This window comes from Salvelinus namaycush, unplaced genomic scaffold (genome assembly GCF_016432855.1).
Source record: "Salvelinus namaycush isolate Seneca unplaced genomic scaffold, SaNama_1.0 Scaffold551, whole genome shotgun sequence".
Taxonomy (NCBI): domain Eukaryota; kingdom Metazoa; phylum Chordata; class Actinopteri; order Salmoniformes; family Salmonidae; genus Salvelinus; species Salvelinus namaycush.
The window spans coordinates 55,623-82,158 of record NW_024061255.1 but is presented as its reverse complement, the minus strand read 5'-3'; the positions used below and the strand labels follow the sequence as shown (position 1 = coordinate 82,158).

At 43.9% G+C, this 26,536-nt stretch overlaps 4 protein-coding genes across 14 annotated transcripts; 2 read left to right on the top strand and 2 right to left on the bottom strand.

Annotated features, from left to right (window-relative positions):
• Positions 1-1,990: 1,990 nt before the first annotated feature.
• On the bottom strand, positions 1,991-7,464 carry LOC120041836 (homologous recombination OB-fold protein-like). Of its 4 annotated transcripts, none has more exons than XM_038986692.1 (10): positions 7,250-7,464; positions 7,009-7,059; positions 5,734-6,798; positions 5,518-5,604; positions 5,250-5,384; positions 4,516-4,624; positions 3,678-3,763; positions 3,359-3,487; positions 3,017-3,206; positions 1,991-2,914 (listed from the first exon to the last, which is right to left on the bottom strand). In XM_038986692.1, exons 1-10 carry the CDS (start codon positions 7,259-7,261, stop codon positions 2,862-2,864), a joined length of 1,917 nt encoding a protein of 638 aa, XP_038842620.1. In that variant the 5' UTR covers positions 7,262-7,464; the 3' UTR covers positions 1,991-2,861. The 4 variants fall into 4 exon arrangements, with proteins under 4 accessions (XP_038842620.1, XP_038842621.1, XP_038842623.1 ...); XM_038986693.1 differs by having other exon boundaries at positions 5,518-5,601; XM_038986695.1 differs by lacking the exon at positions 7,250-7,464 and having other exon boundaries at positions 6,987-7,038.
• Positions 7,465-8,032: 568 nt separating this feature from the next.
• On the top strand, positions 8,033-10,337 carry LOC120041834 (ankyrin repeat and SOCS box protein 16-like). Its single transcript, XM_038986690.1, has 6 exons — positions 8,033-8,366; positions 8,584-8,851; positions 9,011-9,419; positions 9,607-9,690; positions 9,945-10,058; positions 10,152-10,337. Exons 1-6 carry the CDS (start codon positions 8,033-8,035, stop codon positions 10,335-10,337), a joined length of 1,395 nt encoding a protein of 464 aa, XP_038842618.1.
• Positions 10,338-10,836: 499 nt separating this feature from the next.
• On the top strand, positions 10,837-16,060 carry LOC120041839 (transmembrane and ubiquitin-like domain-containing protein 1). Its single transcript, XM_038986705.1, has 3 exons — positions 10,837-10,948; positions 12,986-13,557; positions 13,678-16,060. The coding sequence occupies exons 2-3, from the start codon at positions 13,001-13,003 to the stop codon at positions 14,045-14,047; spliced, it is 927 nt and encodes a 308-aa protein (XP_038842633.1). The 5' UTR covers positions 10,837-10,948; positions 12,986-13,000; the 3' UTR covers positions 14,048-16,060.
• On the bottom strand, positions 15,900-26,275 carry LOC120041837 (ataxin-7-like protein 3). Of its 8 annotated transcripts, none has more exons than XM_038986700.1 (14): positions 26,241-26,275; positions 25,419-25,485; positions 25,162-25,274; positions 24,900-25,032; positions 24,625-24,796; positions 24,402-24,502; positions 24,240-24,298; positions 23,626-23,671; positions 20,529-20,566; positions 20,372-20,440; positions 20,190-20,233; positions 18,469-18,540; positions 17,969-18,105; positions 15,900-17,882 (listed from the first exon to the last, which is right to left on the bottom strand). In XM_038986700.1, exons 3-14 carry the CDS (start codon positions 25,210-25,212, stop codon positions 17,680-17,682), a joined length of 1,125 nt encoding a protein of 374 aa, XP_038842628.1. In that variant the 5' UTR covers positions 25,213-25,274; positions 25,419-25,485; positions 26,241-26,275; the 3' UTR covers positions 15,900-17,679. The 8 variants fall into 8 exon arrangements, with proteins under 8 accessions (XP_038842628.1, XP_038842627.1, XP_038842626.1 ...); XM_038986699.1 differs by lacking the exon at positions 26,241-26,275 and adding an exon at positions 26,079-26,122; XM_038986698.1 differs by lacking the exon at positions 26,241-26,275 and adding an exon at positions 25,820-26,070.
• Positions 26,276-26,536: the final 261 nt, after the last annotated feature.

Here is a 26,536-nt window from a genome sequence, read left to right as displayed (position 1 = left end):
TTTTTCCAGACAAATCTAAGTGTGAGGTGTACAGATCAAAGAAGAACATTTGTGAGAAGCAGAAAAAATGTAAAGATGCTGGAGGAGTGCTTGACGCCATCTGTCAAGCACGGTGGAGGCAATGTGATGGTCTGGGGGTGCTTTGGTGGTGGTAAAGTGGGATATTTGTACAGAGTAAAAGGGATCTTGAAGAAGGAAGGCTATCACTCCATTTTCCAACACCATGCCAACAGGACAATGACCCAAAGCACAGCTCCAAACTATGCAAGAACTATTTAGGGAAGAAGCAGTCAGCTGATATTCTGTCTATAATGGAGCGGCCAGCACAGTCACCGGATCTCAGCCCTATGGAGCTGTTGTGGGAGCAGCTTGACCGTATGGTACATAAGAAGTGCCCATCAAGCCAATCCAACTTGTGGGAGGTGCTTCAGGAAGAATGGGGTGAAATCTCTTCCGATTACCTCAACAAATTGACAACTAGAATGCCAAAGGTCTGCAAGGCTGTAATTGCTGCAAATGGAGAATTCTTTGACGAAAACAAAGTTGGAAGGACACAATTATTATTTCAATAAAAAAATGTCAAACATTATTTATAACCTTGTCAATGTCTTGACTATATTTCCTATACATTTTTCAACTCATTTCATGTATGTTTCCATGGAAAACAAGGACATTTCTAAGGGACCCCAAACTTTTGAATGGCAGTACGTATACACACACACACATCTGGATTCAGCATGGGAATACAAAGTACAGCACTGGACCTGAGCCGGCTAGACCCACCTTGTTACACCTATATATAAATTGGAACATATATATATATATATATATATATAGATAATGTGCAGACGACAGTAGAGTTTACCCTCCAACAGCTCAGATCTTACCAGCTGAGACTTTAATAAGTCTTACATACACACCGGCACTGCCTGTAAGGCATAACACAGCAGTGGGGGGGTGAGCCACTGCCCCCTACTGGTAGTACATGTTCGGGTAAGGAAAATGGGATAAATGACCAAAAGTTCCACAGGTAAAAGACCATAGTCATGTTCGAGAGCATCAAAACAGTGATGTATCATGGGAAAATGTTGACTGACTGGTCAATATTGAGTAGTTAATTAGGATGCAATGTGATTTGAAATGTAGGTCAGTCTGTCTACAATTGAAGTTTGGAGGGGTGGGTGGGGTAGTACAGAAAGTAAGGCTGATCTGGATGTATCGTGATGCCTCTAAGGAGAGAGGTTGATGGTGGTGAAGTTTTGGCGTGGGCCTCCCATATCCTGCTGGTTTAGCCCAGATAAGACCCCATTTGTCAGGCTGTGACTGTCCCAGCCACCCAGGGCTCCACCAGACAGAGCTGGATTAATATATTTGGCCAAGCAGGAAAGAAGGATTTAACTCCAGAGACTAAAACCCCAGAAAATCCCTCCCCTAAAGTCTCTACACAATTGTAATGCATGGTAAACAGGCTGGACCAGAACAGAACATAGCCAGAGGAAGAGGATAGGAGAGACACAGGAAATAGCAATAAGACAGAAATGGAGAAAGAAGAGCATGGTACAGAATGACAGTCAGAAGGCTCCAGGAGACTATGTTTAAGGTCATTCACTTCAGGCTGATACTTTAGTTCACACCACGTTTCATCAGCGCCATCAATGTTTAAAATAGTGTTAGTTGACTGAAAGACAAGAAAACTGTTTAAAAACTTTCAATTGAAAGAAAGATTTGCAGTTCCAATTAATGGACAATGGCTATGAACAGCAGGATACTCTCCAATGAAATCTTGCAACACCGGTGCCTAATTACAGCACACCACCACAATGCAATTAAACCAGAAGTGTAGATCAATCAAGCCAGGGTTTAAATGGACATTTAATTGTAATGTTTGATTTTCCATATACTGTTCCTATTAGTAAGTGCATTCTCATGCATTTTCATTCTCACTCACAACAAAGACCGCAAATTAGAGAGACAAGAAAATCAGAGACCATTTCAGTTGTGTATAGTGTATTATTGAACAGAAGTCTTCTTTAATATATACATGTTTTACAAGACATTATGTGCACATACAGTAGTTAGCTATGATTTAGAGAAGACTGCACTGTGAAGTAAAAAAATATATACAAAACATCAGCCAGCAGGTCTTCAAACACTGTGTCTATGGGATGTAGCCGTAGCAGTACGGGATGTAGCCGTAGCAGTACGGGATGTAGCCGTAGCAGTACGGGATGTAGCCGTAGCAGTACGGGATGTAGCCGTAGCAGTACGGGATGTAGCCGTAGCAGTACGGGATGTAGCCGTAGCAGTACGGGATGTAGCCGTAGCAGTACGGGATGTACCCGTAGCAGTACGGGATGTAGCCGTAGCAGTACGGGATGTAGCCGTAGCAGTACGGGATGTAGCCGTAGCAGTACGGGATGTAGCCGTAGCAGTACGGGATGTACCCGTAGCAGTACGGGATGTAACCGTAGCAGTACGGGATGTACCCGTAGCAGTACGGGATGTACCCGTAGCAGTACGGGATGTAGCCGTAGCAGTACGGGATGTAGCAGTAGGGGTAGTGAAGCTTCATTCAAATTGGGGAGACGCGGGAGCGACAGTCCCAGTTCCCAACACCTCAGAGTTTTTCCCCCCACACGGCCAACATGCAATTTATACCGGTGTGATTAATGGTCACAGCACACCAAACACAAAATGATAGCACTTCAGGCGACAAGATTCTCCGGGGGAATCAAGTAGAAAGGCATCCAACGTGCGGTCAGAATGCATCAAACTCAAATTCACATGTAAGTGACGGTTGAGTTGTCCTACATCTCCCCTGTATAAATGTACCTTATCCGTAAGGGGGAGGTGGGCAGGTGTCAGAGGCAGTAGGACTCAACAGGCAACTCCCCAAGAAGCTCATCAAGGTCATCTGCACAACACAGACAGAAAAATTCAATCAAACAAACACACAGGGTGGAGCTGCTGATTGGTTTACCAAGAACATACACTCATATGCATATCCAAGTCCCACCTGCGTCCCAGGACAGGTCCAGTGGTGCAGCAGGCGGGCCATGTGGAACACTAGAGGAGCCAGCACCAGAGTCTGCAGAGACCTGTGGGGCCCGAACATCCTCTTCATCATCATCATAGAACAACTCCATCTGAGACACAAGGGCTCCTGGGACACTGGAGGACTGATCAGGTGATTCCAACATTGGCTCCTACATTCAACAGTAGAGTTAGACAAACAAATACAAAACATCTGTCAAGACACCAAGTTTTACTCATCAATGATTTGTCATTGTTACATCAAACTCCCAACAGCCTAGGATAACGACAAGACATCCTCCAGGCCTTGGTAGTGGTCTCTCACCAGGTGGAGTGGGGGCAGCTGGGTCTGTGTGGAGGACAGAGTCGAGCCGTCAGGAGGGTAGATCCTCAGGAGGTTGTTGGGTGTCACGTTCAGATAGTGGTTACGGTGGGACGGAGAGAACACACCCACCTTCATGAAGAGACAACTAATTTTGGGTCTACAGCTAACACAGTGCAAAAAATATCAACTTTACACACACACACAATTTGTTTTTGTGATTTTATTGAGAGTGGCTCATCAATCATTTTGAAGAATCCAACAAATGATTTGCAATGAAACACTAGTAAATAGTGAGGTGTGTGGCCTGTGGAAGTCCTACCTGTTTGAGCAGCAGTACCGCCCCTGTCTTGAGCTCCCCTAGTCTGTCCTCTAGGAGGCGCCGGTGCACTGTGCCCTGCATCTCTCCTACAGTCAGTCAGACACACTTATTACTACTGTGTATTACTACTGTGCTCTATCTTGCAGTCAGAGCAAAACAGCATACCCAGCCATGTGCTTCTGCATCGCTTGCTTTTTAGGGCTTTAGGCTGGGTATCTGTATAGCACTCTGTGACAACTGTGGATGTAAAAATGGCTGTATAAAATACATGTGATTGATTCATACCACATGGAGCACACTGATCACATTGTTCCTACTAATGACAACAATGTAGTAATCAGTGCATCCCCCTCCAGGGGTAATCTGTTGACAGGTAGCACCAAGGGCCACACTTCAGGAAGGAAATGCACAGATGACTGAGACTTAATAGTCCGTGGTGATCAGCATGTAGCTAATACCCGTTCATTTGATGCTGATCCATAATGATAGAATCACTAATAAGCACAGCACTAAGGTTAAGTATCTACTTTAATAGATCTGCTCAGGAGTCCTCACGCTGGCTCTCCTGAGGCCATGATGACCTGCTAGGTTCAAGCAGTACTCAGAGAGAAATAGAGGAACTGCAAGAAAATGAGAGAAAGAGACAGAAGAATGGAGGAAAGAGGGGCCTAGGGACAATGACACAAACCAGATGTCTTCTACTGAATCACATGGTGTGTGAAGCGAATTCAGGTGAATTCTCAGTGGCGTACACACAAACCGCCAGCCACACACTCACTACAATGGCTGTGTGACCAGTTCTACCTACAAGCACAACCTTGCCACCAGTAGGCCTTACCTGTGAGATCCCTGAACACAGCCTTGGCATCAGCGTGTGTGTGGAGGATGCTCTTTAGTACCACAGCCATGTTGGGAACCTTGTTCTTCGCCAGCTGTTTCAGGGCCGCCTGAGAGAGCGCGCGAGCGAGCGAGACAGACAGACAGACAGACAGACAGACACAGACAGACAGACAGAGAGAGAGAGAGACTTTCGTATTAGAGCACTACAAAACAAGTTCAAACTGCCAATCATTAACTTTAATTAATTAAACAGCTCAATTACTCATGCAGGGTTGCCATTAGCAGTGGCACATTAAGACTGTGGAAAAACAACAGAATAACCATTAAGATGATTAATGTGTGATCATGTTTGGGATAATAACTACTAACACCCCAGGCACAGGCCTGTCATTTGTCCTGATTATACTGATAGACCATCACCACAGAGACAAGGGCCATTAACATAGAGAAAAACACCCCATCAACTTCTATCAGGGAGGCTGCCCTGGGTGCAAAAAAACATGCTCATGAAGTCAAATTATGCAAACGGTGTTACGCAAGTGTTACATTTTTGCACCAGATGATATGGCATTTAAAGCTTCTAACATTAAATATGCTATGTTAAATTATGCATATTGTTGAAGGGTACATAGCCACGCACAGCCTGAACACTGTTAGCCTTTCAGTCACCTTTCATGCCATTTAAGCTACCATAGGCTGTGTAAATTGGATAACGCTATATGTGCTGGTCACCTTGCGGAGTACCATGGCCACGCTGTAAGAGTGCAGAAAACAGGAGGAGTTCCTTTCGTCCAATCCCATCTCTGCCTTCATCGCTGCCCACGGACCTCCACTGAAATCCTCTTCCTCAGTCTGAGAGCTGGGAACCTGGACAGGTTTTTTTTACACACACATCACATGTTCATAAAGCAACATGATATAATAAATAATGGACAGAAAAATGAATAAATATCATGACACATTCTGTAAATGTATAGCCTACACATCAGTGTGATAGTACCTGACTGGGCGGTCGAGCCACGGCCCCATGTGCAGGTGTCTGAGGAATGGCCACCACAATGTCATCCAGGCTCTGCCCATGGAGCTGCTTTAAGGAGAGAGAATGGAACCCTGCAGTAGCTTAATATCACAACCAAGCACATTGCTGACTGCTGAGATTAGTTAGACTACAAATAAACAGAGAGGCAGGTAGGGACAGAAGCAGAAAGAGACACACCTGTTGTGGTAGGATTCCTGCAGGCCCAGGGAAGTGGCGGGTATTGGGCCGGATGTGGTCAGAACGGGGTCTCTGGGGGGTCTTGTTGGAGTTGGACACCAGCTGAATCAAGTGGTTAGTGAAGACGGGCATGTGGAGGGAACGGGGGGTGAGACTGGGGGAAGGCACGGGTCCACCAAACCTACTAGAGGGGGCTGGGGAAATAGGGACGCAGCCTTTTTGACCCCGAGTCAGAGGTGTAGCCCAGGGCCTCTGTACCTGGGAAGGAAGCCCCCTAATTGGTCTGGGGGTCACAGGCCTGGGGAAGGGGCTGGAGGCCATGGTGAGGCCAGGAAACACTGGGCTCTGGGGTGGAGCTAGGAGGAAAGTAGCACTAGGATCAGGGTGTGGAGAGGGGAAGGGGCCAGGGAATGAGGACCTGTGGAGTATATTACTAATGGGAAGACCAGACGTTTGGTTAGAGGTACTGAATCCTCTCAGACCCACATTGGGCCCGGTTTGAGCACCACCACAGGCTGTGGGCCGTAGTCTTTTGGCTGGGGATACAGAGTCATCGCTGGGCTTGGTTAGATCTGCAGCTGGAGCAGTTTCTCGGACCTGAGTGCTCATCTGTGGATCACTTTCATCTAGGTCTGCCAGGTCAACATCCCAATCATCAAAGTCATCCTGCGGCGAGGGGGCCTCTTGCTGTCCTGTTGTGTTTGACTTCATCTGTTGAGCTGGTGAGGAGCTCTGTTGGGTAACTGTACACGGTCCCCTACTCAGTGTAGGAAGGTGGAGAGGGGGAAGAGGGAATGAGGGCAATGGTTTAGATGTAGAGAGCTGTCTCAAACCCAAAGCAGCAGACTGTCCTACACTGCTTGGTGTTGCATTCTCTGACCCTGGGACATTCGACAGGCCCCTATGGGCAAGTATGCCTTCTGTGGATGGTTGATGTGAGTTATTCTGGCCATAGGGGGCAGCAGGAGTTGATGCTGCAGTTGAACGGAGGAAACAGGACTGTGCTGCAGAGGACACTGTGCTAGCAGACACTGCTGGAGCGGACCAGTCCATCTCAAGTAGATCCTAACACACACACACACACACACACACTTGTATAATTCATATTCAAAGAAAGCCAGAGGTGTAATATAAATTCATAAATAAATCGTTTCACAACAGTACTCTACATTACTTGTGATGTCAATCTGAGAATTTATACAGAAGGCTATAATCTGTCATAACTATCATATCAGCAGGTGGTAATCACTGACTGTGTAAATCAGTTTGCAGCACCTCATCATCGAAGTCCTCCCCAACGTTAAATAATCCATTCCACTTGCAAGTCTGTCGAATAAGAAAGACATCTTCAAATATAGCATCAACTAAGAAAGTGCTAGATGTAAATTACATTTCGCCAACTAGATGGCTGGCTAACACTGTTAGCTACGTGCCAAGCTAGCTAGAAGCTTCTCTCATTTGTAAACTTGTGGCAGCTACCGACCTGAGGACCAGAGCTAGCAAACATGATTCTTACCATAGCAGTCATGCGATCTCGTGTCGAATGTCTTTTCAAACTGTCTATTTACATTGGTACATAAGATCAATCGAACGTGTAGATGTCATTTAATTCAGCCATCCAGTACTTGCTGCCGTAAAAAATGTGTAACTTTTCAAGCAATGCAAGATGTTGTAAATACGAAATTTTGTGAGATTGGCACCGCCAAGTTCAAGTAGAACGTAATTACGTAATCAATGTTTACGCTGCGTGACGTTCGCGAGATGGGTCGTCACTTGTCGCCACCTGCTGACTATCTCAGTTAATGCAGTTCCCCGAATATCAGATTGCGTTCCCCGTCTATTTATAACAGGCACTAAACTTGTATTGGGGCAACAATATCTTGTGAAAGGACATTTGGACGTGTCTGTAAAACACGTCATGAAGTAGTCGAAAGCAAATGACGTTATCCACAACAGAAAATGTACTATACTTTGTATAGTAACTTACTTGAGTTCACATGAAACAATTCTGAATTCACAGTGGTTACAAGTTCAAGGTGAGTAGAATTCTATATTCACACAACATTGATACTATGTAAATGAAATCTTCAAAGACCAGAGACAAAACAAATTGTTGTCTCTGTTTTGATTTTCGTTTAGTATTGGCCATAACAGTAGCTTTTTAGTCAGTGTCTAAGTCAAATTTGCGGCACTGAGTCATGTTGTGTCCACTGTAAGCAACTAAAATTGGAACTGTTTCAAATGTGTTGCTCAAAGACCTCAGTGGGTTGCTTGAGATTCTGCTCCAGCTTTGGGTGTCATGTCCAGGGACACATTTGCCTTCAGCTCAGCCGCCTTACATTCTCTGAAAGTGGATCAGGAGCTCCAGGAGTGGGAGGATAAGCGGCAGGCATTGGCTCACAGGAGGGCCATGAGCCGGCCACCTGTGTCCCGGGCCTCCAGACCCCCTCCCAGACAGCAGCGGGGCCTCCAGGAGATCCGGGTCTATGAGGCCCGATGCAGAGACACCACAATCCACAACACATTCATGTGTGGGGACATGAAGGGAGTGCACGCTGTGTTAAAGGACCCCTGCATGGTCAATGCACTGATGGAAACAGTACATGAAGAGATGGTGTGGGCTCCAGAGCTGGGTAGGTGCCAAATGCAGAGAATATAAACTCACTTTTACTGTATGCTTCACTGTTGTCTTTTTGTTAGACCTGTCTGTGCCTTTCTTATAGATCTTCCAATCTTTCCCCATCACTGCTCATCGACTCTCTTTATTCTATCCTCTAAACATACCTAAGCCTCTCTGGCTATGAGCATCTGCTAGGTAAATAATGTACATACTCGCTGTCCCTCTGACAGGGATGTGGACCATGAGCTCCAAGATCAAGCAGACATCTGCATTGCGTCTGGCAGCCAGCAAGGGACACTCAGGCTGTGTGGAGGAGCTGCTGTTTCGAGGGGCGGAGGTGGATGCTGACCCTGGTGGCAGCACAGCCCTGCATGATGCCTGTATAGGTGGCCATGACAGCTGTGTCCAGCTGCTGCTAGCCCACGGAGCAGACCCTGACCTGCTGGCAGAAGACGGCAGTGCACCCCTTCACCTCTGCAGCACAGCCCAGACATTTCAGTGAGTGACAGCGCTTTAGCCATACTGACACTATGCCTGGTGATCATTTCTATTATTTATAGATAGAAGAATGTTTCAAAAGTTATATGGCAGGTGGGTCTGTTGATGTGGGTGCTAATGAAAGATAAGATCATAAGGTTGTGTCTCTACTCTCTTCAGGTGTGCTGAGCTGCTGGTGACGGGTGGGGCAGAGGTCAATGTGTTTACCAGTGAAACAAAGCTAACGCCCCTCCATGTGGTGGCTCGTCGGGGTCTGGAGGAGCATGTGAAGCTCTTTCTGTCCCATGGAGCTGACGTGTCAGCCAGGAACCGTGAGGGGGAGACCCCCCTGAATGCAGCCTGTGCTGGGGCTGAGAGGCCTGCCGAGGCTGGGCGGTACCTCCGCGTGGTTCAGATGCTGCTGGGAGCTGGGGCTGACCCCTGCACTGCAGGCAGGAAACACCACACACCTCTACACAACGCCTGTAGTAACTGCAGCCCACGCATTGCAGAAATTTTACTACAACATGGAGCCAAAGCAGATGTGCAGAACTGTGCAGGATACACACCCATGGACTGTCTGTTACAGGTGGGGTTAAGAGTGGGCCATATTGGAGGGAGGGGGGGGGGGGGGGGGGGCAGGCAGAGGGACCTAAGGAGAGTTCTGTGGTCAAAGTGTAAGATCCATTTGGACATAGTTATTTAATTACATTTATAATTTTCATAATCAGTGAGTGGTAGATAAGACAGACTTATTCTCCTTCTCCTGTCTGCAGGTGGTGGAGGACTATCCAGACCAGCATCCTGAGGCTGTAGCACGCTCCCTCCTAAACCACGGGGCCAAGGCCGGTAAAAGCTTGGTATGTCAGGGTGGGCAATTGAAAAAGTGAGTTGGGCCAAGCTGGGTGTAAAAATGCCAGTTGGAGGCTGCATTTGGGCCCATTTAATTATATTTTATTGGGATGAAATATGTGCACCAGCAAAAGCTTGATTTTATTTCATTTGTGGGCGCAATGAAAATGTTTTAAAGCTAATTCCCTGCAATTCTACGTAGACAAAATATTTTGGAGGGCATGATAATAACAATATTAACCCACAGATTTCCTCCATATAGATGCTGAAGCTCTGCCTCCTCTCCCCTGCCACTCTGGAGGTAATGCTGAACTGCTATGCTGTTGTCCCTTCCTGTGAGGAATGGATGCAGTCTATCCCTCTTGAGATACATGAGGTTTGTTCTTTCCTCTGTTTTCAGCTCTCTCCTTCACTGCCTGAACCATCTAATGTCCTTCTTCCCTTTCCCTCACCATCTCTCTGTCCCCAGACGCACCAGGGTTTCTTTGACTCTGTGAGACAGATGACTAGCCAGCCCCGCTCCCTGCAGCACCTGTGCCGCTGTGCTCTGCGCCGCCACTTAGGAAAAGGTATCGACGCAGCTATCAGTAGATTGGACATCCCCAGCTCTCTGATGGAGTATCTACTACTTCGGAATGAAGGGGAGATCCGGTGAATAAAGTGGAACACATGGGACAGAAGCCAAGAGAGAGAATGATTTGCATTTACAATAACTGAAAGAATGGTTGCAATTTGTGTTTTCTGTATTAATGTATTAATAAATCAACTTTCTATTTTGCCTATGAAAATGTGATACTATTTTTCTGAACTAATTTATGTTCTTGTATGAATTGTATTTGTATGGACGATTGGTAGGAATGAAAAGACATCTCAGAATGTATTGACAACAATTCAGACTGTATGACTCTCAACTACTTCCCAGGCTGCTTCATCTGCACAGGTGAAAGCAACCACCCACTACAGGTACACTATTGCTTTCATCTGTACTCTATTTTCAGCACATGAAGGAGAGATAATGCGAGGAGAGGAAGCCACTTTTTAGTATTTTAGATTTATACCATTATTTGTTTCCTTGCTTGTGCCCGTTTGCGTGCCAGCTACACAAGAGTTGGACGTCCCAAGGATCCCTGAAAGCACTAACCGACCTACGTGCTGGTGGCGTAACGTCATCTGTGTTTATGTGGCCCTCTACTCCAGTTTTATTATCGGGGCTGTGGCTAAATTAGCATGGTAGCATGTGTCAAACATGATTTGACTACATAGCAGGTAAGCGCACCTCTTATATTCAAATGCGCATATAACTGGTGTGTGCATTTAATAAGAACATCTATAGAAAGCATTTTGACAATGTAGTGAAAGTTAGCAAACGAAGGTCGTCCTTGTTGCTATTACTAGCTAGCTAGCTTACCTAATACCTAGCTAGTAACCTACCAATATGTCTTCTAACGTTAGCATAAACATTGAAAAACATTTTTCTTCTGTATCTAGCTAGTTCTCTAACGGATGCACAATGTAGTAGTAAACACATTAGTGACGTGTTTTAACTGGGTTGACATTAGTTAGATGGTTTGCTAGCTAACTTTTGTGACAACATTGCCAACTATAGACGGTTGCTTTGAAGTAGCACTTAATCTCTGTCCCTGACAGTTGTAGTACAGGTCTCTGTCACTGACAGTTGTAATACAGGTTTCTGTCCTTGACAGTTGTAATACAGGTCTCTGTCCCTGACAGTTGTAATACAGGTTTCTGTCCCTGACAGTTGTAATACAGGTCTCTGTCCCTGACAGTTGTAATACAGGTCTCTGTCCTTGACAGTTGTAATACAGGTCTCTGTCACTGACAGTTGTAATACAGGTCTCTGTCCCTGACAGTTGTAGTACAGGTCTCTGTCCCTGACAGTTGTAGTACAGATCTCTGTCACTGACAGTTGTAATACAGATCTCTGTCCCTGACAGTTGTAATACAGGTCTCTGTCCTTGACAGTTGTAATACAGGTATCTGTCACTGACAGTTGTAATACAGATCTCTGTCCCTGACAGTTGTAATACAGGTCTCTGTCCTTGACAGTTGTAATACAGGTCTCTGTCCCTGACAGTTGTAATACAGGTCTCTGTCCCTGACAGTTGTAATACAGGTCTCTGTCCCTGACAGTTGTAATACAGGTCTCTGTCCCTAACAGTTGTAATACAGGTCTCTGTCCCTGACAGTTGTAATACAGGTCTCTGTCCCTGACAGTTGTAATACAGGTCTCTGTCCCTGACAGTTGTAATACAGGTCTCTGTCCCTGACAGTTGTAATACAGGTCTCTGTCCCTGACAGTTGTAATACAGGTCTCTGTTCCTGACAGTTGTAATACAGGTCTCTGTCCCTGACAGTTGTAATACAGGTCTCTGTCCCTGACAGTTGTAATACAGGTCTCTGTCCCTGACAGTTGTAATACAGGTCTCTGTCCCTGACAGTTGTAATACAGGTCTCTGTCCCTGACAGTTGTAATACAGATCTCTGTCACTGACAGTTGTAATACAGGTCTCTGTCCCTGACAGTTGTAATACAGATCTCTGTCACTGACAGTTGTAATACAGGTCTCTGTCCCTGACAGTTGTAATACAGATCTCTGTCACTGACAGTTGTAATACAGGTCTCTGTCCCTGACAGTTGTAATACAGGTCTCTGTCCCTGACAGTTGTAATACAGATCTCTGTCCCTGACGGTTGTAATACAGGTCTCTGTCCCTGACAGTTGTAATACAGGTCTCTGTCCCTGACGGTTGTAATACAGGTCTCTGTCCCTGACGGTTGTAATACAGGTCTCTGTCCCTGACAGTTGTAATACAGGTCTCTGTCACTGACAGTTGTAATACAGGTATCTGTCCTTGACAGTTGTAATACAGGTATCTGTCCTTGACAGTTGTAATACAGGTCTCTGTCCCTGACAGTTGTAATACAGGTCTCTGTCCCTGACAGTTGTAATACAGGTCTCTGTCCCTGACAGTTGTAATACAGGTCTCTGTCCCTGACAGTTGTAATACAGGTCTCTGTCCCTGACAGTTGTAATACAGGTCTCTGTCCCTGACAGTTGTAATACAGGTCTCTGTCCCTGACAGTTGTAATACAGGTCTCTGTCCCTGACAGTTGTAATACAGGTCTCTGTCACTGACAGTTGTAATACAGATCTCTGTCCTTGACAGTTGTAATACAGGTCTCTGTCCCTGACAGTGACAGTCGCAATACAGGTCTCTGCTCATAGGCTTTCTACTCATATGTATCTATGCACTTATTTCACTTCTCTTTTGCTTTTCAACAGACACTAAGGACAGAGATGGCGGTGTGTGCACTGACAATGGACGGGATGGGAGACGAGGTGGCTGCAGTAAGCGGTGTGTTACTTCTGGTCTTGGCCCTGGTTCTGGCATGGCTCTCCACGCAAGTGGCAGATCGGGGAGACCACATCCTGAGCACCATCCTTACAGTCGGGGCCCACGCCTCTCTAATCGGGCTGGGGGGCCATGACAGTTACAGTGGAGGGCCACCCAGTGCAGACACCCCAGAGCAGCAAACACCTCCACACTCCCAGGAGAACAAGCCAGAGGAGGGGGAGCCTGGGTCTGAGAGGGAAGATGGTGAGGGAACAGGAGAGGGGACTGCAGGGGCTGGAGTTGACCTGCTGTTGAATATCCAGGGGAAGAAACCTCAGACATACCAGCCTGATGATGAGGAAGATGATGAGGAAGAGGATGACTATGAGGAAGAAGACAAGGTTCAGAAGCTGAGCCCAGTGGTCTCCTGCAACAGCATCACGGTTCGTTTGAAGTTCCTGAATGACACAGAAGAGGTGGCAGTCCTGAGTCCCAAGGATACAGTGGGTCTACTGAAGAGGTTAGTATGAAATGGCAGCTCTCATTATACATTTTCTGTGTTTAACCTTCTTTTTTGATTTATTGAACATGCATGTCTCTCCCATACAGTCTTACAGAGACATTTCTTTCTCCCCTCTAGTAAGTACTTCTCAGGGCGGGAGCGTCAGATCAAGTTGATCTACCAGGGCCAGCTGCTTCAGGATCCCAAACGGACTCTGCTCTCCCTCAACATCTCTCACAACAGTGTGATCCACTGCCACGTGTCCCAGGTGCTGCGGGAGGCCAGCCCAGAGGAGGCAGCTCGCTCTGGGGCTAGTGGGGGAATCAGGGCTGCAGGCCTGGCTCTGAGCACCAGCAGCCTGGTGGTGCCTGTGTTCGTGGTGATGTTAGCCGTGGTCTGGTACTTCCGCATCAACTACCGTCAGTTCTTCACCGCCCCTGCTACCATCTCCCTGGTGGGAGTCACTGTGTTCTTCGGCTTCCTCATCTTTGGAATGCACAGCCGGTGAGCAGGAGAGGAGGCAGGATGGAAGGGCCCTCATCTGGGCAGGAGAATGAGAAGGAATAACAACTGTGTCAGGAGGATGAATGGAGTCAGGGGGCCTCTGCCTCAGACACCATAGAGCTCAACTGGAATCCTAAGAGTGGGTGTGCCTGTGTTTGTGCATGCACCAGCAAATAGCATAATGTGAGATTGATTGTATGTGCAGAGATTCAAGTTATCTGGAATGTGTGTTTGTTAGTATGAAGCAGAGATAATACTGAGCTGTAATTTTGCTTCTCAGAAAAACATTGAGTGGGTCCAGCTCCTGTTGGTCCTTATAGGGCAGAACCATCAGCATCACACCCAGGACCACAGGCTGCTTGGTCCACTGTGTCAGCAATATCTTCTGGCCAGTTTGGCTTCACATAGCCTGTTCTGTGTTAGGTTGCTCTCAGAAATTAGGGTCTCTATTCAATCAGATCCGCTTTAGCCGACATAAGTATAGAAGTTGTGTGGGAGGTGGAACTGTGTTAGTGCTGTCAAATCCACTGAGGTATAATAACGGGAGACTGCGTCCAAGATGTCCGCCTTTTGTTTTCAAGGTTATCTACTCACATTTGCATACGCCAATTCATGTCTGTCTATATCCGGGTTGAATCCGGTTTATACAGACCAGCATCACATGCACACTAGCACTCAGTGTGCACAGGGAGCAGTGCAGACGTCATCCAAAAACATGGCAGACAGATGAATATAAAATGTTGGCATCAGCTACAAATATTTGAATAATTCAATGGATGTTTTGTGCACAAAGGTGATGACCTAAGTGTCTTATTAGGAATTTTGAAATCTGACTTATCTATGTGGCCGTGTATGGAAATTGTCCTTCTGGGCTGAGCGTCAGTTAAACTGCAAAACTGTAGCAGTCGAAACCGTGCTTTGCTTTAAGTAAATACCACGGGGCCTTGCTTACAAGTTCGAACAATGGAATGTGAGATGTAATCTACACCTCGATGAGACTGATTAGAAATCTTTACTTTAATTATTTTCAATTTGAGCGTAATTTCTATCTAGCCTACAGGTTCTCGTTCTGAACTTCTAATGCAAGTAGGACAGGCGTGGCTTGGTGATAATGATCAAGAGCAGCCACTCACCCATTTGACAGCTCCAACGCCGTTACACCGCCGACAATTCAGCTATGCATGTCAGCTATCGCCGGTTAACACTTATCTGATTGAATCTAGACCTAGGATAATGCATTTCTTCACATCATGGCCCCATACTCTTTTCATTATATACATGTTAACGTTCCAGAAATGTTTTGTCTTTTTGTAGTACGTGTTTGAACGAGCAATTCATTTCCTCATTTGCAATGGAAACAAAATGAAGATTATATAACTAAAGACTTGACTCGAGCAACTTTGAAACCACCTGCTATGTATGGAGTGGTGGTTCTATTTCTACTTTCTTTCCAGTTCTTTGGGAATGAGCTTTCACCTTAGTTATTGTGGACTGTAACAACTGCCTTATTGCAAGGCAAAACAGTTTAAGGATTTTTGTTGCTTGAATTACTCTACACTAATATCTTCAGTTATTTTAAACCATATAAGTTAATGCATGAAAATAAGCAACATGTTTGGTTTCGAGAATACTGTAAATATGTATTTACTGTACATTGAATGAATGGGATGAAACCACATCGGACACATCAGGATTTCTGTTGGGGAATTTGACACAGACGAGAGGGAAAATCTCTTTATCCCTTAAGTTCAATTGTTTTCCTCTGGCCTCAGATTTAAAGACATTCAAACCAATCAGTCCCTGTGTAAAGAAGGAGTATGTCTGATATTGGACAAAATGACAGAATGCAAGAAATCTGAATGACACTTCATTTTACTCAGACAAAGAAACCTCTGTACACATGGGAAACTGAGATATAAAGAAAACCTAGCTGTGCATCACATTAATATACAATTGACATATTTGCACATGCACACACACGTGCATAAAAAAAGTTGGGTTTTGTTTTGTGAAGACACTTTTTCTATTGCGTCATTTGTCCACACTCATATTGTTCAGAGACACACACAAATAAACAGTTCCGCAGCATTAGAAATACAGGCCGTTCTTTACCCTGTCAGTAAAGAGGGACAAATGAAATGAGCCATAACCAAAATAGGTGTTTTTTCACTTGAAGGTTGATTCTTTTAGGGCACATTAAAGTGAGGTCATACTTACTCACTGGCTGAATGTTCTAAATGAAAGCTCAGGGTATATAAGATTCTCCCTAGCAAGTATAGTCTGGTGGGCCTCTCAAACAGGAATGAATAACAATATATATCAAACTTAACTCGTTAGCTAGAGTAAAACTGAAAATGGCAAGAATAACAGTCTGAAATATCCCATGCAACAGCCATGGCACTTCTGTTGCAAGTGGCAGCAGATTTGAATTCCTACAAGCGCATAGACACTGCATATAAGCAGAGACAGACTTTGAAAGCAAGTCAAGTGATGCAGATTGACCTAGAGTATTATTGAGAAAAAAAGCAGGTTGACTATACTATAGCATTATTCAACAGGAAGCAATGCGAGATCTACAACTTGTATAGAGTGATATTGTGATTTGCAGCAGAAGCAGGTTGTAGAAACTTCAGACTGAGTATGAAACAGTAAAGATAGACAGGGAAGAAGCACTGTTTAGCATTAAGCTGTGTATGGTAGAGAGGTTACCGTGTATGTATACAGTATCCAATTAAATCATGATTCTTTTACATAGGTCATCATACCACATGTATCGGTATACAAAAACACACTGGCTCACTCCATGATACATGTCAACATCTGCATTTACAATTTACTGAGTGAAGACATTAAATACACATTCTCACTTGACACAGTCAATGTAAACCAAAAAAGTTAAATATTCAAAATAACACATACTGACTCAACCACAATGGCACATTCAGAGATGCATAGTAATCTAAAAACAAATGAAATATCACACACAGGCCCACAACATGGAAAACAGTCAACTTTACACAAACATTCATACACCCACACATACACCACTGTGCAATACAATGCTAGTACGGATAAAGTCACCATCAAGTACCCCAATACTGGTGAGACAACAAGATGGCACTGACATCCCCCACCACAATAACAAAGCTGTAGTCGTAAGGTGATGCAATTAGTCCACAAGTCCCCTCCTAAACAGAGACAGAGTCAAAAAGAAAGCAATGTTTTGTTTTCAGGAGAAAACAGATCAGAGTGCAAAAAAGCGGAGTGTGATTGGTCCATGTCTGAAGCCTAAATCACTGATTAACAAAAACACAATTAAAGTGAACAATCAATGGCCCATGTTTCTTTATAACTGGAATTGCAAAATATTGTCCAACAACAAACAACTAAGAATTGCGTTCAAATGAAGGGGTGCTGTGTCCATTTATGAATAAAGAGAAGTTACAACCCCTGGGTTAATCAGAGCTGATATTAATGTGTGAGTGAGTGGATGTGAGTTAATGGGTTATCATCTGTACCTCTGTTAGGTATGAGACCATGACTTATCTGGATGAAGCTTGGTTCAGAATTCCATGTCACCCTCCAGTCACCTTCCTGGGTACAGTGTGGGGGGGGGGGGGGCAGACTGGGACTACCCTAGTTTAGGTTGTCATAGATACTGGGGGCAGGGGGAACAGGAAGCTTGGGCTTCTTCTTTCTGTTGGATAGGCCTACTAGACTACTCTGGGAGCTACTGCCCCCTCCACTCCCACTGCCGCCCCCTCCTCCTCCTGTGCTGTTTAGGCCAAGAGACGTCGTCTTCTTCTTCTTGGGCTTCTTAGAGTCTGAGTTGTTGGTGCCTGGGAGAGAGATCGAGAGCAGGAGATGAGATCGACTTCCACTGTAATGAACGTACAGAATGTGGACCTGAATTCGGTTCTCTTACTGGCTTTGGAGGAGGCTGAATCGGAGGGGGAGATGTCTGAGGATCCGTCCCACTGTAGGCGACTCATGAGAACCTGTCCGTCTGAGGCGTCGTAGCAGTCACTCTCCACCATCGTGTCTGCATCGGGCAGAGACGACCTGACAGAGACAACAGCCGCTCAGATCAGACCAGCCACTGAGACAGCAGCAGAACACATGGTGGAGCCATTCAATCTGCCATACAGCACACCTACTGTAGTACGCATCCAGGCCATACAGTTGGCCCCATGAGTGCTCATACAGTAGCTAACTAACATAGTCCACCCTCAATGATAAGGCCTGTCCATCTAACTGGCACAAAACATCCACAATAAATACATAGTCATTCAATACAACTCCTCAAGCAAACACCTGTACATTTAGGGACACCACAGGCACCAATCAAGATCGAATATATCAGTTCTAGGAATAAACCAGTCAGAACCAATGGAGGTCTGAGGGGCGGGGGAGGGGCACACTCACTCGGACGGCCCCAGGAGGAACACCCTGACGGCCCTCCTCTGTTCGTCCGTGTGCTGGGGGCACCGCTGGGACCTGGCAGGGACACAACGTGGCATTACAAACACCTGAGAAACACCTGCCCACAATGCACAGTGGCCCCGCCTACCCAGGGCCACGGCAGAGACAAGAGTGGGAGAGACAGAAACAGACACTGCCAGTGACCAATCAGATGAAGGGTCAGGTGTCAGAGTTTGGAGGTTAGAGATGAATGTTTGCTCACTGACAGTGTCCAGTTAGTCTCTCACCACGTAAGGCAGGCAGTGTCCAATCAGGGTCTTACATAGTCCAATTGGAAAATATCTGTTGTTTGGTCCAATCAAATATGAATTGTTTCACTAATTTTACACAATTTGGTATTATACTGAACAAAAATATAAACGCAACATGCAACAACTTCAAATGTTTTACCAGGTTACAGTTCATAGAAGGAAATCAGGCCCTAAACTATGGATTTCACATAACTGGGCAGGGGCGCAGCCATGGGTGGGCATACCGTAGGTCCACCCACTGGGGAGCCAGAATTCATTTTTTCCCCCCACAAAAGGGCTTTATTACAGACAGAAATACCCCCCCCACTCCTCAGATTATCCCGCAGGTGAAGAAGCCGGATGTGGAGGTCCTGGGCTGACGTGGTTACACGTGGTCTGCGGTTGTGAGGCCGGTTGGATGTACTGCCAAATTCTCTAAAATAACGTTGGGAGGTAGCTTATTGTAGAGAAATAAACATTAAATTCTCTGGCAATTGCACGCTCCCTCAAAACTAGAGACATCTATGGAATTGTGTTGTGTGACTAATCTTTTTTCCCCAGCACAATGTGCACCTGTGTAATGATCATGCTGTTTAATCAGCTTCTTGATATGCCACACCTGTCAGGTGGATGGATTATCTTGGCAAAGGAGAAATGCCCACCAACAGGGATGTAAACAAATTAATATACACAATAAGCTTTTTGTGCGTATGGAACATTTCTAGGATATTTTATTTCAGCTCATGAAAAATGGGACCAACACTTTACATGTTTAGTTTATATTTTTGTTCAGTATACATTTTTTTTAAAGAAAATTGGCCAATTACTGACCCCAATCATCTAATAAATACTGTATGTTATAAAGGAAATGGAAAATAATTGAGAATCATATAGAGTTGCCACTTGTGTACCCCAAAAATCAGTCCCAACTACACATGATCACAACACACCAATGAAACTGATCATGTTAAAGGTCTCACGGAAACAACATGCAGAACAGTAACCATGAGTGTCTGTTGGCAGCCTCCATAATGGAGTTGGGCCACAGGTTTACCACTTGTCCGGAACACACGTCATTCAAGTCACGGAAGACCTTCCTGACTAGCTAGTTTAACAAACACTTCTGAGAACCTGGTAAGGTCCATAGTAAGGGGCAGGCTGAGGGATGGACACAGGACATACTGACATTGACATCAAACTTCCAGGAAGATGTCTGTCTGGCACAGTACTACCCTGAATGGCTCATCATGATCATAATCAGCAACTTTGACTCAAGCTAACATCTAGTGCCAGCGCTTGAGAAACAAAATGTATTAATGAGTTTGTGTGATAAAGGTATGTGTGTGCACTCCGTGTAGCTGATAGGACGTTAGGTGGAAATGACAAGACTATTAGAGGTGCATGTGCTGTGTCTGCGTGCAGAGTAATCCCTACCTGGTGCACATCTTCTTGGTGTGCTCCGAGATCACTCCACATTGCTGCAGACAGGGGGCAGTGTAGTTAGAGACAAGCCAGTCATACACACCGCTGATAAATGTCTTGAGATTTTAGATGTGATCCGATATACAGTTAGACTTGTGGATGGATGGTAGAATAAATAAATGAAAATGACTCACTGTTGTCAACAGAGACCTCAGTTCGTCAGGGCCTAAAGTTTCGTAATTGATGCCAGTGTTATAGTTGTACTGCAGTGAGGGAGAGAAAACGATAACAGACATCAACACACGAATAGATATGTAGGTGTGAACCATCAGAAAAATGGATTCTGGTTACCTTGTATGGATCTGCATTGACACTATTACTAAGCTCCCCTGAAAAAGAGAACAGCATATGATCTATCAGTCTACTTGCCACTGACTCCCAAAGACACAGATGATGCACATAACCACCACCAACCATGAAATACAGCAGTGATTACATTTAGTGCAATATCCACAATATTACATGTCACAAACAATTGATTCCTATGTCTGAGAAAACATACGTAAAATGTACAGTTTATGACGGGATGAAGCAAAGGTCTCTCTAGCTATTGACCAGTGAGGTAAGAGAACATAATTGATTATTATGTACGTGCTGCAAAAGCAAGCATATTTATGCATAAGCATAAGGCAAAATATATTTTAATGGTTTAATCAATCTGTGATTGAAATTGAGCAGCACTTTAAGGGCCAAAGCCACAAATGACAGGTCGATCAAACTGGTGTGGATTGAGTTCAGGTCATTTATTACATTGGAACATCCTTGACGCTCCATAGAAGATAGCAGCACTGTTTCATTTCAGCTCCATTTAAAGAAACATGGACAATCAGGAAATCAAGAATCAATGAAGACATGATACAAAACGACAAAAAATAATAATAATGCAAACAAAAGCATGAATATGTCAAGTAGATAATGTATAGGATAATGCACAAGAGGACTTGTTGAGTCACCTGAGAAACTAAGAGATAAGCAGCTGGTCTGCTTTAGAGACCTGACTGTAGTCTATCATTACCGGGACCAGACTATCATCTGACATGATTTTTTCACTCAAGTGTTGAACTAGTTAAACAATATATAACATAATACAGAAAATACATTCATATATTACATACAAAGAACTGAAAACTGGAGGCTGAACTGTGATTTATTGCACACAATTGTCAGCTTCCTGTAAGTCATTCTCAGCTCATTAGCTTTGCACCATGATCCATGTCAAATTAAAATCATCAAGCAAACAGGAGACTGTGGAGCACGAAGAGTCGGCCTTCGCCTGATATCTTAAATGCTTATCCTCATCTTCAATGCTGCTTCTGATCCTTTTCATACTGTACTACGTCTATTCCGCTAACATTGTGCATTTGACCTGGATTTAAGAAGCAGACTCCTTCAATGGCCATCTATCGTGAAGAATCCAGAAGGCCACATTAACATTCTCAATAGAGGATTTTGGAGATACCCTGGGTCTCTGCTAAGGTTAATTTCCTTAGGAATGAAAGTTCAAACTCCAGGCACTCTTTTCCTGATATACTATCCCTAAACCGGCAGGGTTCTTTCCCAGATTCTTCTCGGGTTGACCTTTGACCCTACATTGAAGTGGGGGAGGGCATTATAGAGCTGGCCTGGCAGTAATCAGCCCCTTCCGATCACTGAGGAAATGCATCATCTCTCAACAGCATGCATGGAGCTTCCTGATCTGCAACAAGGCTTTGACCCCAGCAATGCTGAAACGACCAGAGTGTAAAACATCCCCAACCATTCAACCAACTACTCTAAAACTTTCATGCACACAAACACACAAAGTAGGGCCATAAATTGGGTGTATTCAGGAGTGGGCTCTATGTTCGACTTCACCTACACACTTCCATTTCAAGGCTACAGAGAGTCTGGACTCTAGAACATTCCCACAACTCCCGACAAACAAAACACCATGAGACCATACACATATAATATTCTGTATATCAGAATGCATTATATAAACAGAAATGTATGCAATTTAGTATGAATATCAGTGTGAATTTCAGTAAAATAAATGCTGATTGAGAAATGATATTGACAAATTACATTTAAAAAAAAAGGGGCAATCTGCAGTTGCTACATCCATTTTAGGATTTATAAATTAATGATATGTACCCATTGATTCTTGAAGAATATAACTTAAACTGTCATACCCCATCACAACTTGTTGTACTCCAATGTTTGTTAACAAAACACTATACAGCCTCAAAACTATAACTTTGATATCACGATGGTCAGTCCTTGCATCCATAGCTCCTACTATTAATTTGAGTGGTAAAAAGTTTCTAGCACAATCTCTCAGCTTTGTACAGAATAAGGGGTGGGGACGATGCCTTGTTATTGTTTTAACTGCTTATTGCCACTAAGATTAAAAAAGAAAAATGCCATTCTAATCATGTGTTTCAATTGGAAAATATTTACATTCCAGATGGGAAATGCATTATGCAGTCAGGATTCAGTTAATGTAAATGACACACAGCTTATAGAATGTCACTTCACCTCCATCTTACATGGGTTCTAAGAGGTAACGTAAACTCACTCACATGTGTACATCGCCTTGGTCCGTACAATTGACCTTATTTTAGCGCCCCAAAAACGTAATACGTCCAGATCAACTGTAATGTCAATACCATTGTAAAGCACAATTTCTCCCCTTTCCAACAGAATCAATTACATGACCCCCACGCTGTCCGTTTCTGCATAATTCAACCAGGCATTGAGCTCCGTCGGGTCTTTAAAAAAATGGCGGGTGGGGAAGCAAAACTAATGCGTGATAGTGAGACGGAGAGATGTGTGGGAAAATTGCTTTTTTTCACTCGATCTGTCCAACTTATCACCTTATCGCCTCTAAATGTAAATAAAACACTATAAAGAGTTTATATAAAGTGTCATTACATACCTATTTGAAGGTTTGTGTCGAATTTGAATCGGGTTTTTAGGGCGGTGCTAAAGTGATCTTAGAAGTAAACAGCGGCTTTGAGAATGATGATCGCATGCAATGATGACGCAAAAAATGACTAGGTATCCCCCCTTACCCCCATCACTGTCCATTTCTTGTTTTTAAAGGATGAGAGAAGTGCTACACCTGGTGGAGAGAGATTGTAAGAGAAATAGTAGCTTTATGCGTGCTGTACGTTACGGCATGACACGTCACGATGTAACGGAGGGTCTGTTTTTTCTACTTTCCTCCAATACTATAGAGCCATTACCATGTTGATCAACGCTTGAATAGAAACGTAGTTCACACCCCCAATTTTGAAGTCAACACAGTCGCTACAGTCCCATTAGTTTTCTTTGTAGCCTCGTTTGAATGTTGCAGTGGCGCACATTTGTACGGAATGGGGTGAGTTTACGTTAACGTTATACTCACCATTTTTATGCTTTACAGATTTTGATCTTCTGGGTGAATTTGGATTCTAAGGAAATAATACACAAAAAGAGAAGAACCGTCAATTTATATTCACACTGATCTAGATTAACATATTACAAGCATGATTTCATGCGAAGCATGAAACAGGAAAAGTGAAGCACACACCCCTTGATCCAATTGAATTTGTTTAAAAAATCTCAATGTTCATCCTTGCCATGCTTGTAAGCAGAAAGTAGGTCTGTGACAATACCAGTATGGCAACAAAAGAAATCCATGGGAAATATTCAAACAAAGCAGAGCAAACTATTTGGTCCTTTAAAAAGCTGCCGTTTGTAAAAACGTGCACTATAGCTTGTAAAATAAATAAATGTGACTGGATAACAACTTAATGATGTTTGTTTCCAACATTGGGGCTGTTTTCCTAAAGAAGTTTCCTTGCCACGATACTAACGAGTAATGCGATACTGGTATCATCCCGGCCTTAGCAGAAAGGACAGAGGGATACCAGAAATCCTTAAGGTTATTTTTTATCTATTGGCCTCGTTGCAATTACATGTGGACAAAAACACAACATACAAAACATGAATAAATATCTCCACAGCAATGAAACTTACCAAAGGTACATGTTGTTTCAAAGAATGTAAAAATACCTTATCTGACTTTCTCTTCTTAGCTGCAGATGGAAAATAGAGGGGTGTAAGACAAGCATAGATGTGCTTGTTCAGCTAGTCACAAAAAAACATTCAGACAGGGATTCACACTTGTTTTATTCTCACCTTTTTTTTCTGAGCCATACGACCAGTCATTGTCATTGACGTCATCATTGTCTTCCTGATCACTCTCTGATTTGTTGTTCATGTTGTTACTGCTTGCTATTCTGTAGACCAATATCAAGAAAATTATCAGAATTGCCCATTCACTTGAGGAATGTATTGGTTTGTTTTCTATGTCACATTGTAGTGTAGTGTCCACTGTCCATGTCCAGTGCCCCTTGCTGACCTGCGGTTGGCGATGCGGCTGCTGTTGCGCCCCATGCCCAAGCATTTCTCCAGATGAGGGGCAAAGCGGGACGCAGCAATGCTCCGGTTGCAGTTCGGACACACACATTCCTTGTTTTTCCACTGATTGTACACTTGCCCGAAAATGTCCACTCCTGGTTGGTCAACGATTTCTACGGAGCAAGGCGAGAACATACATGAAAGATAAACTAACAAATTAAAGGCAGAGAGATGAACCAGATAACCAAACCCAGGAGAAAGCACTCTGGTCCTAACCGAAGTCCTTCATGCTTTCTTGGTCCGTGTCATCCAGGAAGAAGTAGCCCTGTTTGACAGCACGATGTACCTCGAAACACAGGCCCAAACAGGCGTCCTCCACCAGGTCCGAGTAGATGTCCTGAGCCAAGGCCTGTGGAGGGCAGCAAAAAATACAGCAGAGTCACAAAGGAAAGGAAACTACATGAGCAACTTCCTGTTTTAAAGCAGGACAACTACCACCAAACATGATAGGATGGTAAAAGTGTAGTCCACTACTCACCTCTAGCTTGGTGTTGTCCAGGCCCGACAGAGACATATCCTCCATTTTCATTTGCAAAAGTTTAAGGGCGAATCACTGCCTTCTACATGGCACAGCTATGGGGGACAACAGAGCTGAAAACAGGAAATACACACATTTAGTGATTTAAAATAACTCAGTCATTCAAACAATAAAAAATAAGTGATGAGACAAGAGATTATCCATTTATTGGACAAAACCCCACAAAAGTCCCAGAGTGAGACTGAATCAACACTTACAAAGGAGCACCGACTTCTTCTTCGCTAATAGTTGGCAGAGGTGACTGCCTGATATTGTTTTGGTTAGCTGTTGAAACAAATAAACAAATACATTTCACTGAATTAGTAAATTTGGTGTTGCGGCTACACAATACAAGACAGAACAAAAACGAAAATAAAGCCAGAACAGTTGTATTGTCTAGAGACTAGAGTGAGCATTAAGACACGGCTAGCTACTACGTGCTAGCTTGCGCTAACGTTCGATATTAGGTAGGATAGAACGCAGCAACAACTGATAGACAGCTAATTAGCTATCTAGTTAGCAAAACAAATATTTTCCTAATATCTGCTACCGATAGGAAAAACATAGCTAGCTAACAAATCAGCTCATTGTACATAATCTTACTAATAAGGGTACGTACAATTATTTCAATGATTTCTTTACAGAGAATATCATACTGGTCAGCTCGCACTCACCATCAACGACCAATCTACGATTGAACCGTTAGCCGTTACAGTTTAGCTGGACATTGACAAGAGATTATTTTGCTACATTGTATCTAGCTAGGATGATACATGTTGTTGTAGCTATTAGCTAGTCATTAAAATGTGATCCAGCAGAGCAGTCAAAGGGAAATAAGAAAATGTAAAAAGAGGCTGCCATTTTCCTTCCTAACAGACCTCACTAAACGATCACCGAGGTTCTCCGTGCCGTTTTACTTGGCCTAAAGTAGGGGGAAAATGGCAGAGAAAGGAAATTAACTTCTAATCAACTCAAGTGACTGTACTTAAGCGCATACATTTTATTTATAATTGGATATGCAATAATTAAATAGAAAAAACCTCGGATGTCTGGATCCGCCCTCTCTCGCGAGTGGCCATTTGTTATTGACGGAAAGGGAAGAGGTGAAATAATCACGGTTATCGTTTATTGATTAGTTCTCATGAAACAACCAAATCACAGATTAGGGTATAGCTAGTTGTAAGTATCTGACGAAATTCTAATTTATGCATTTATTTAGGACACTTGTTTGGTCGGCATTTCGAACATATTATTTGAGGTGTTCCATTATCAGTAGGCAATTGTCTTCAACGTCCATCACATAACACCTACAATCATATGTAAAAAATAATGAATG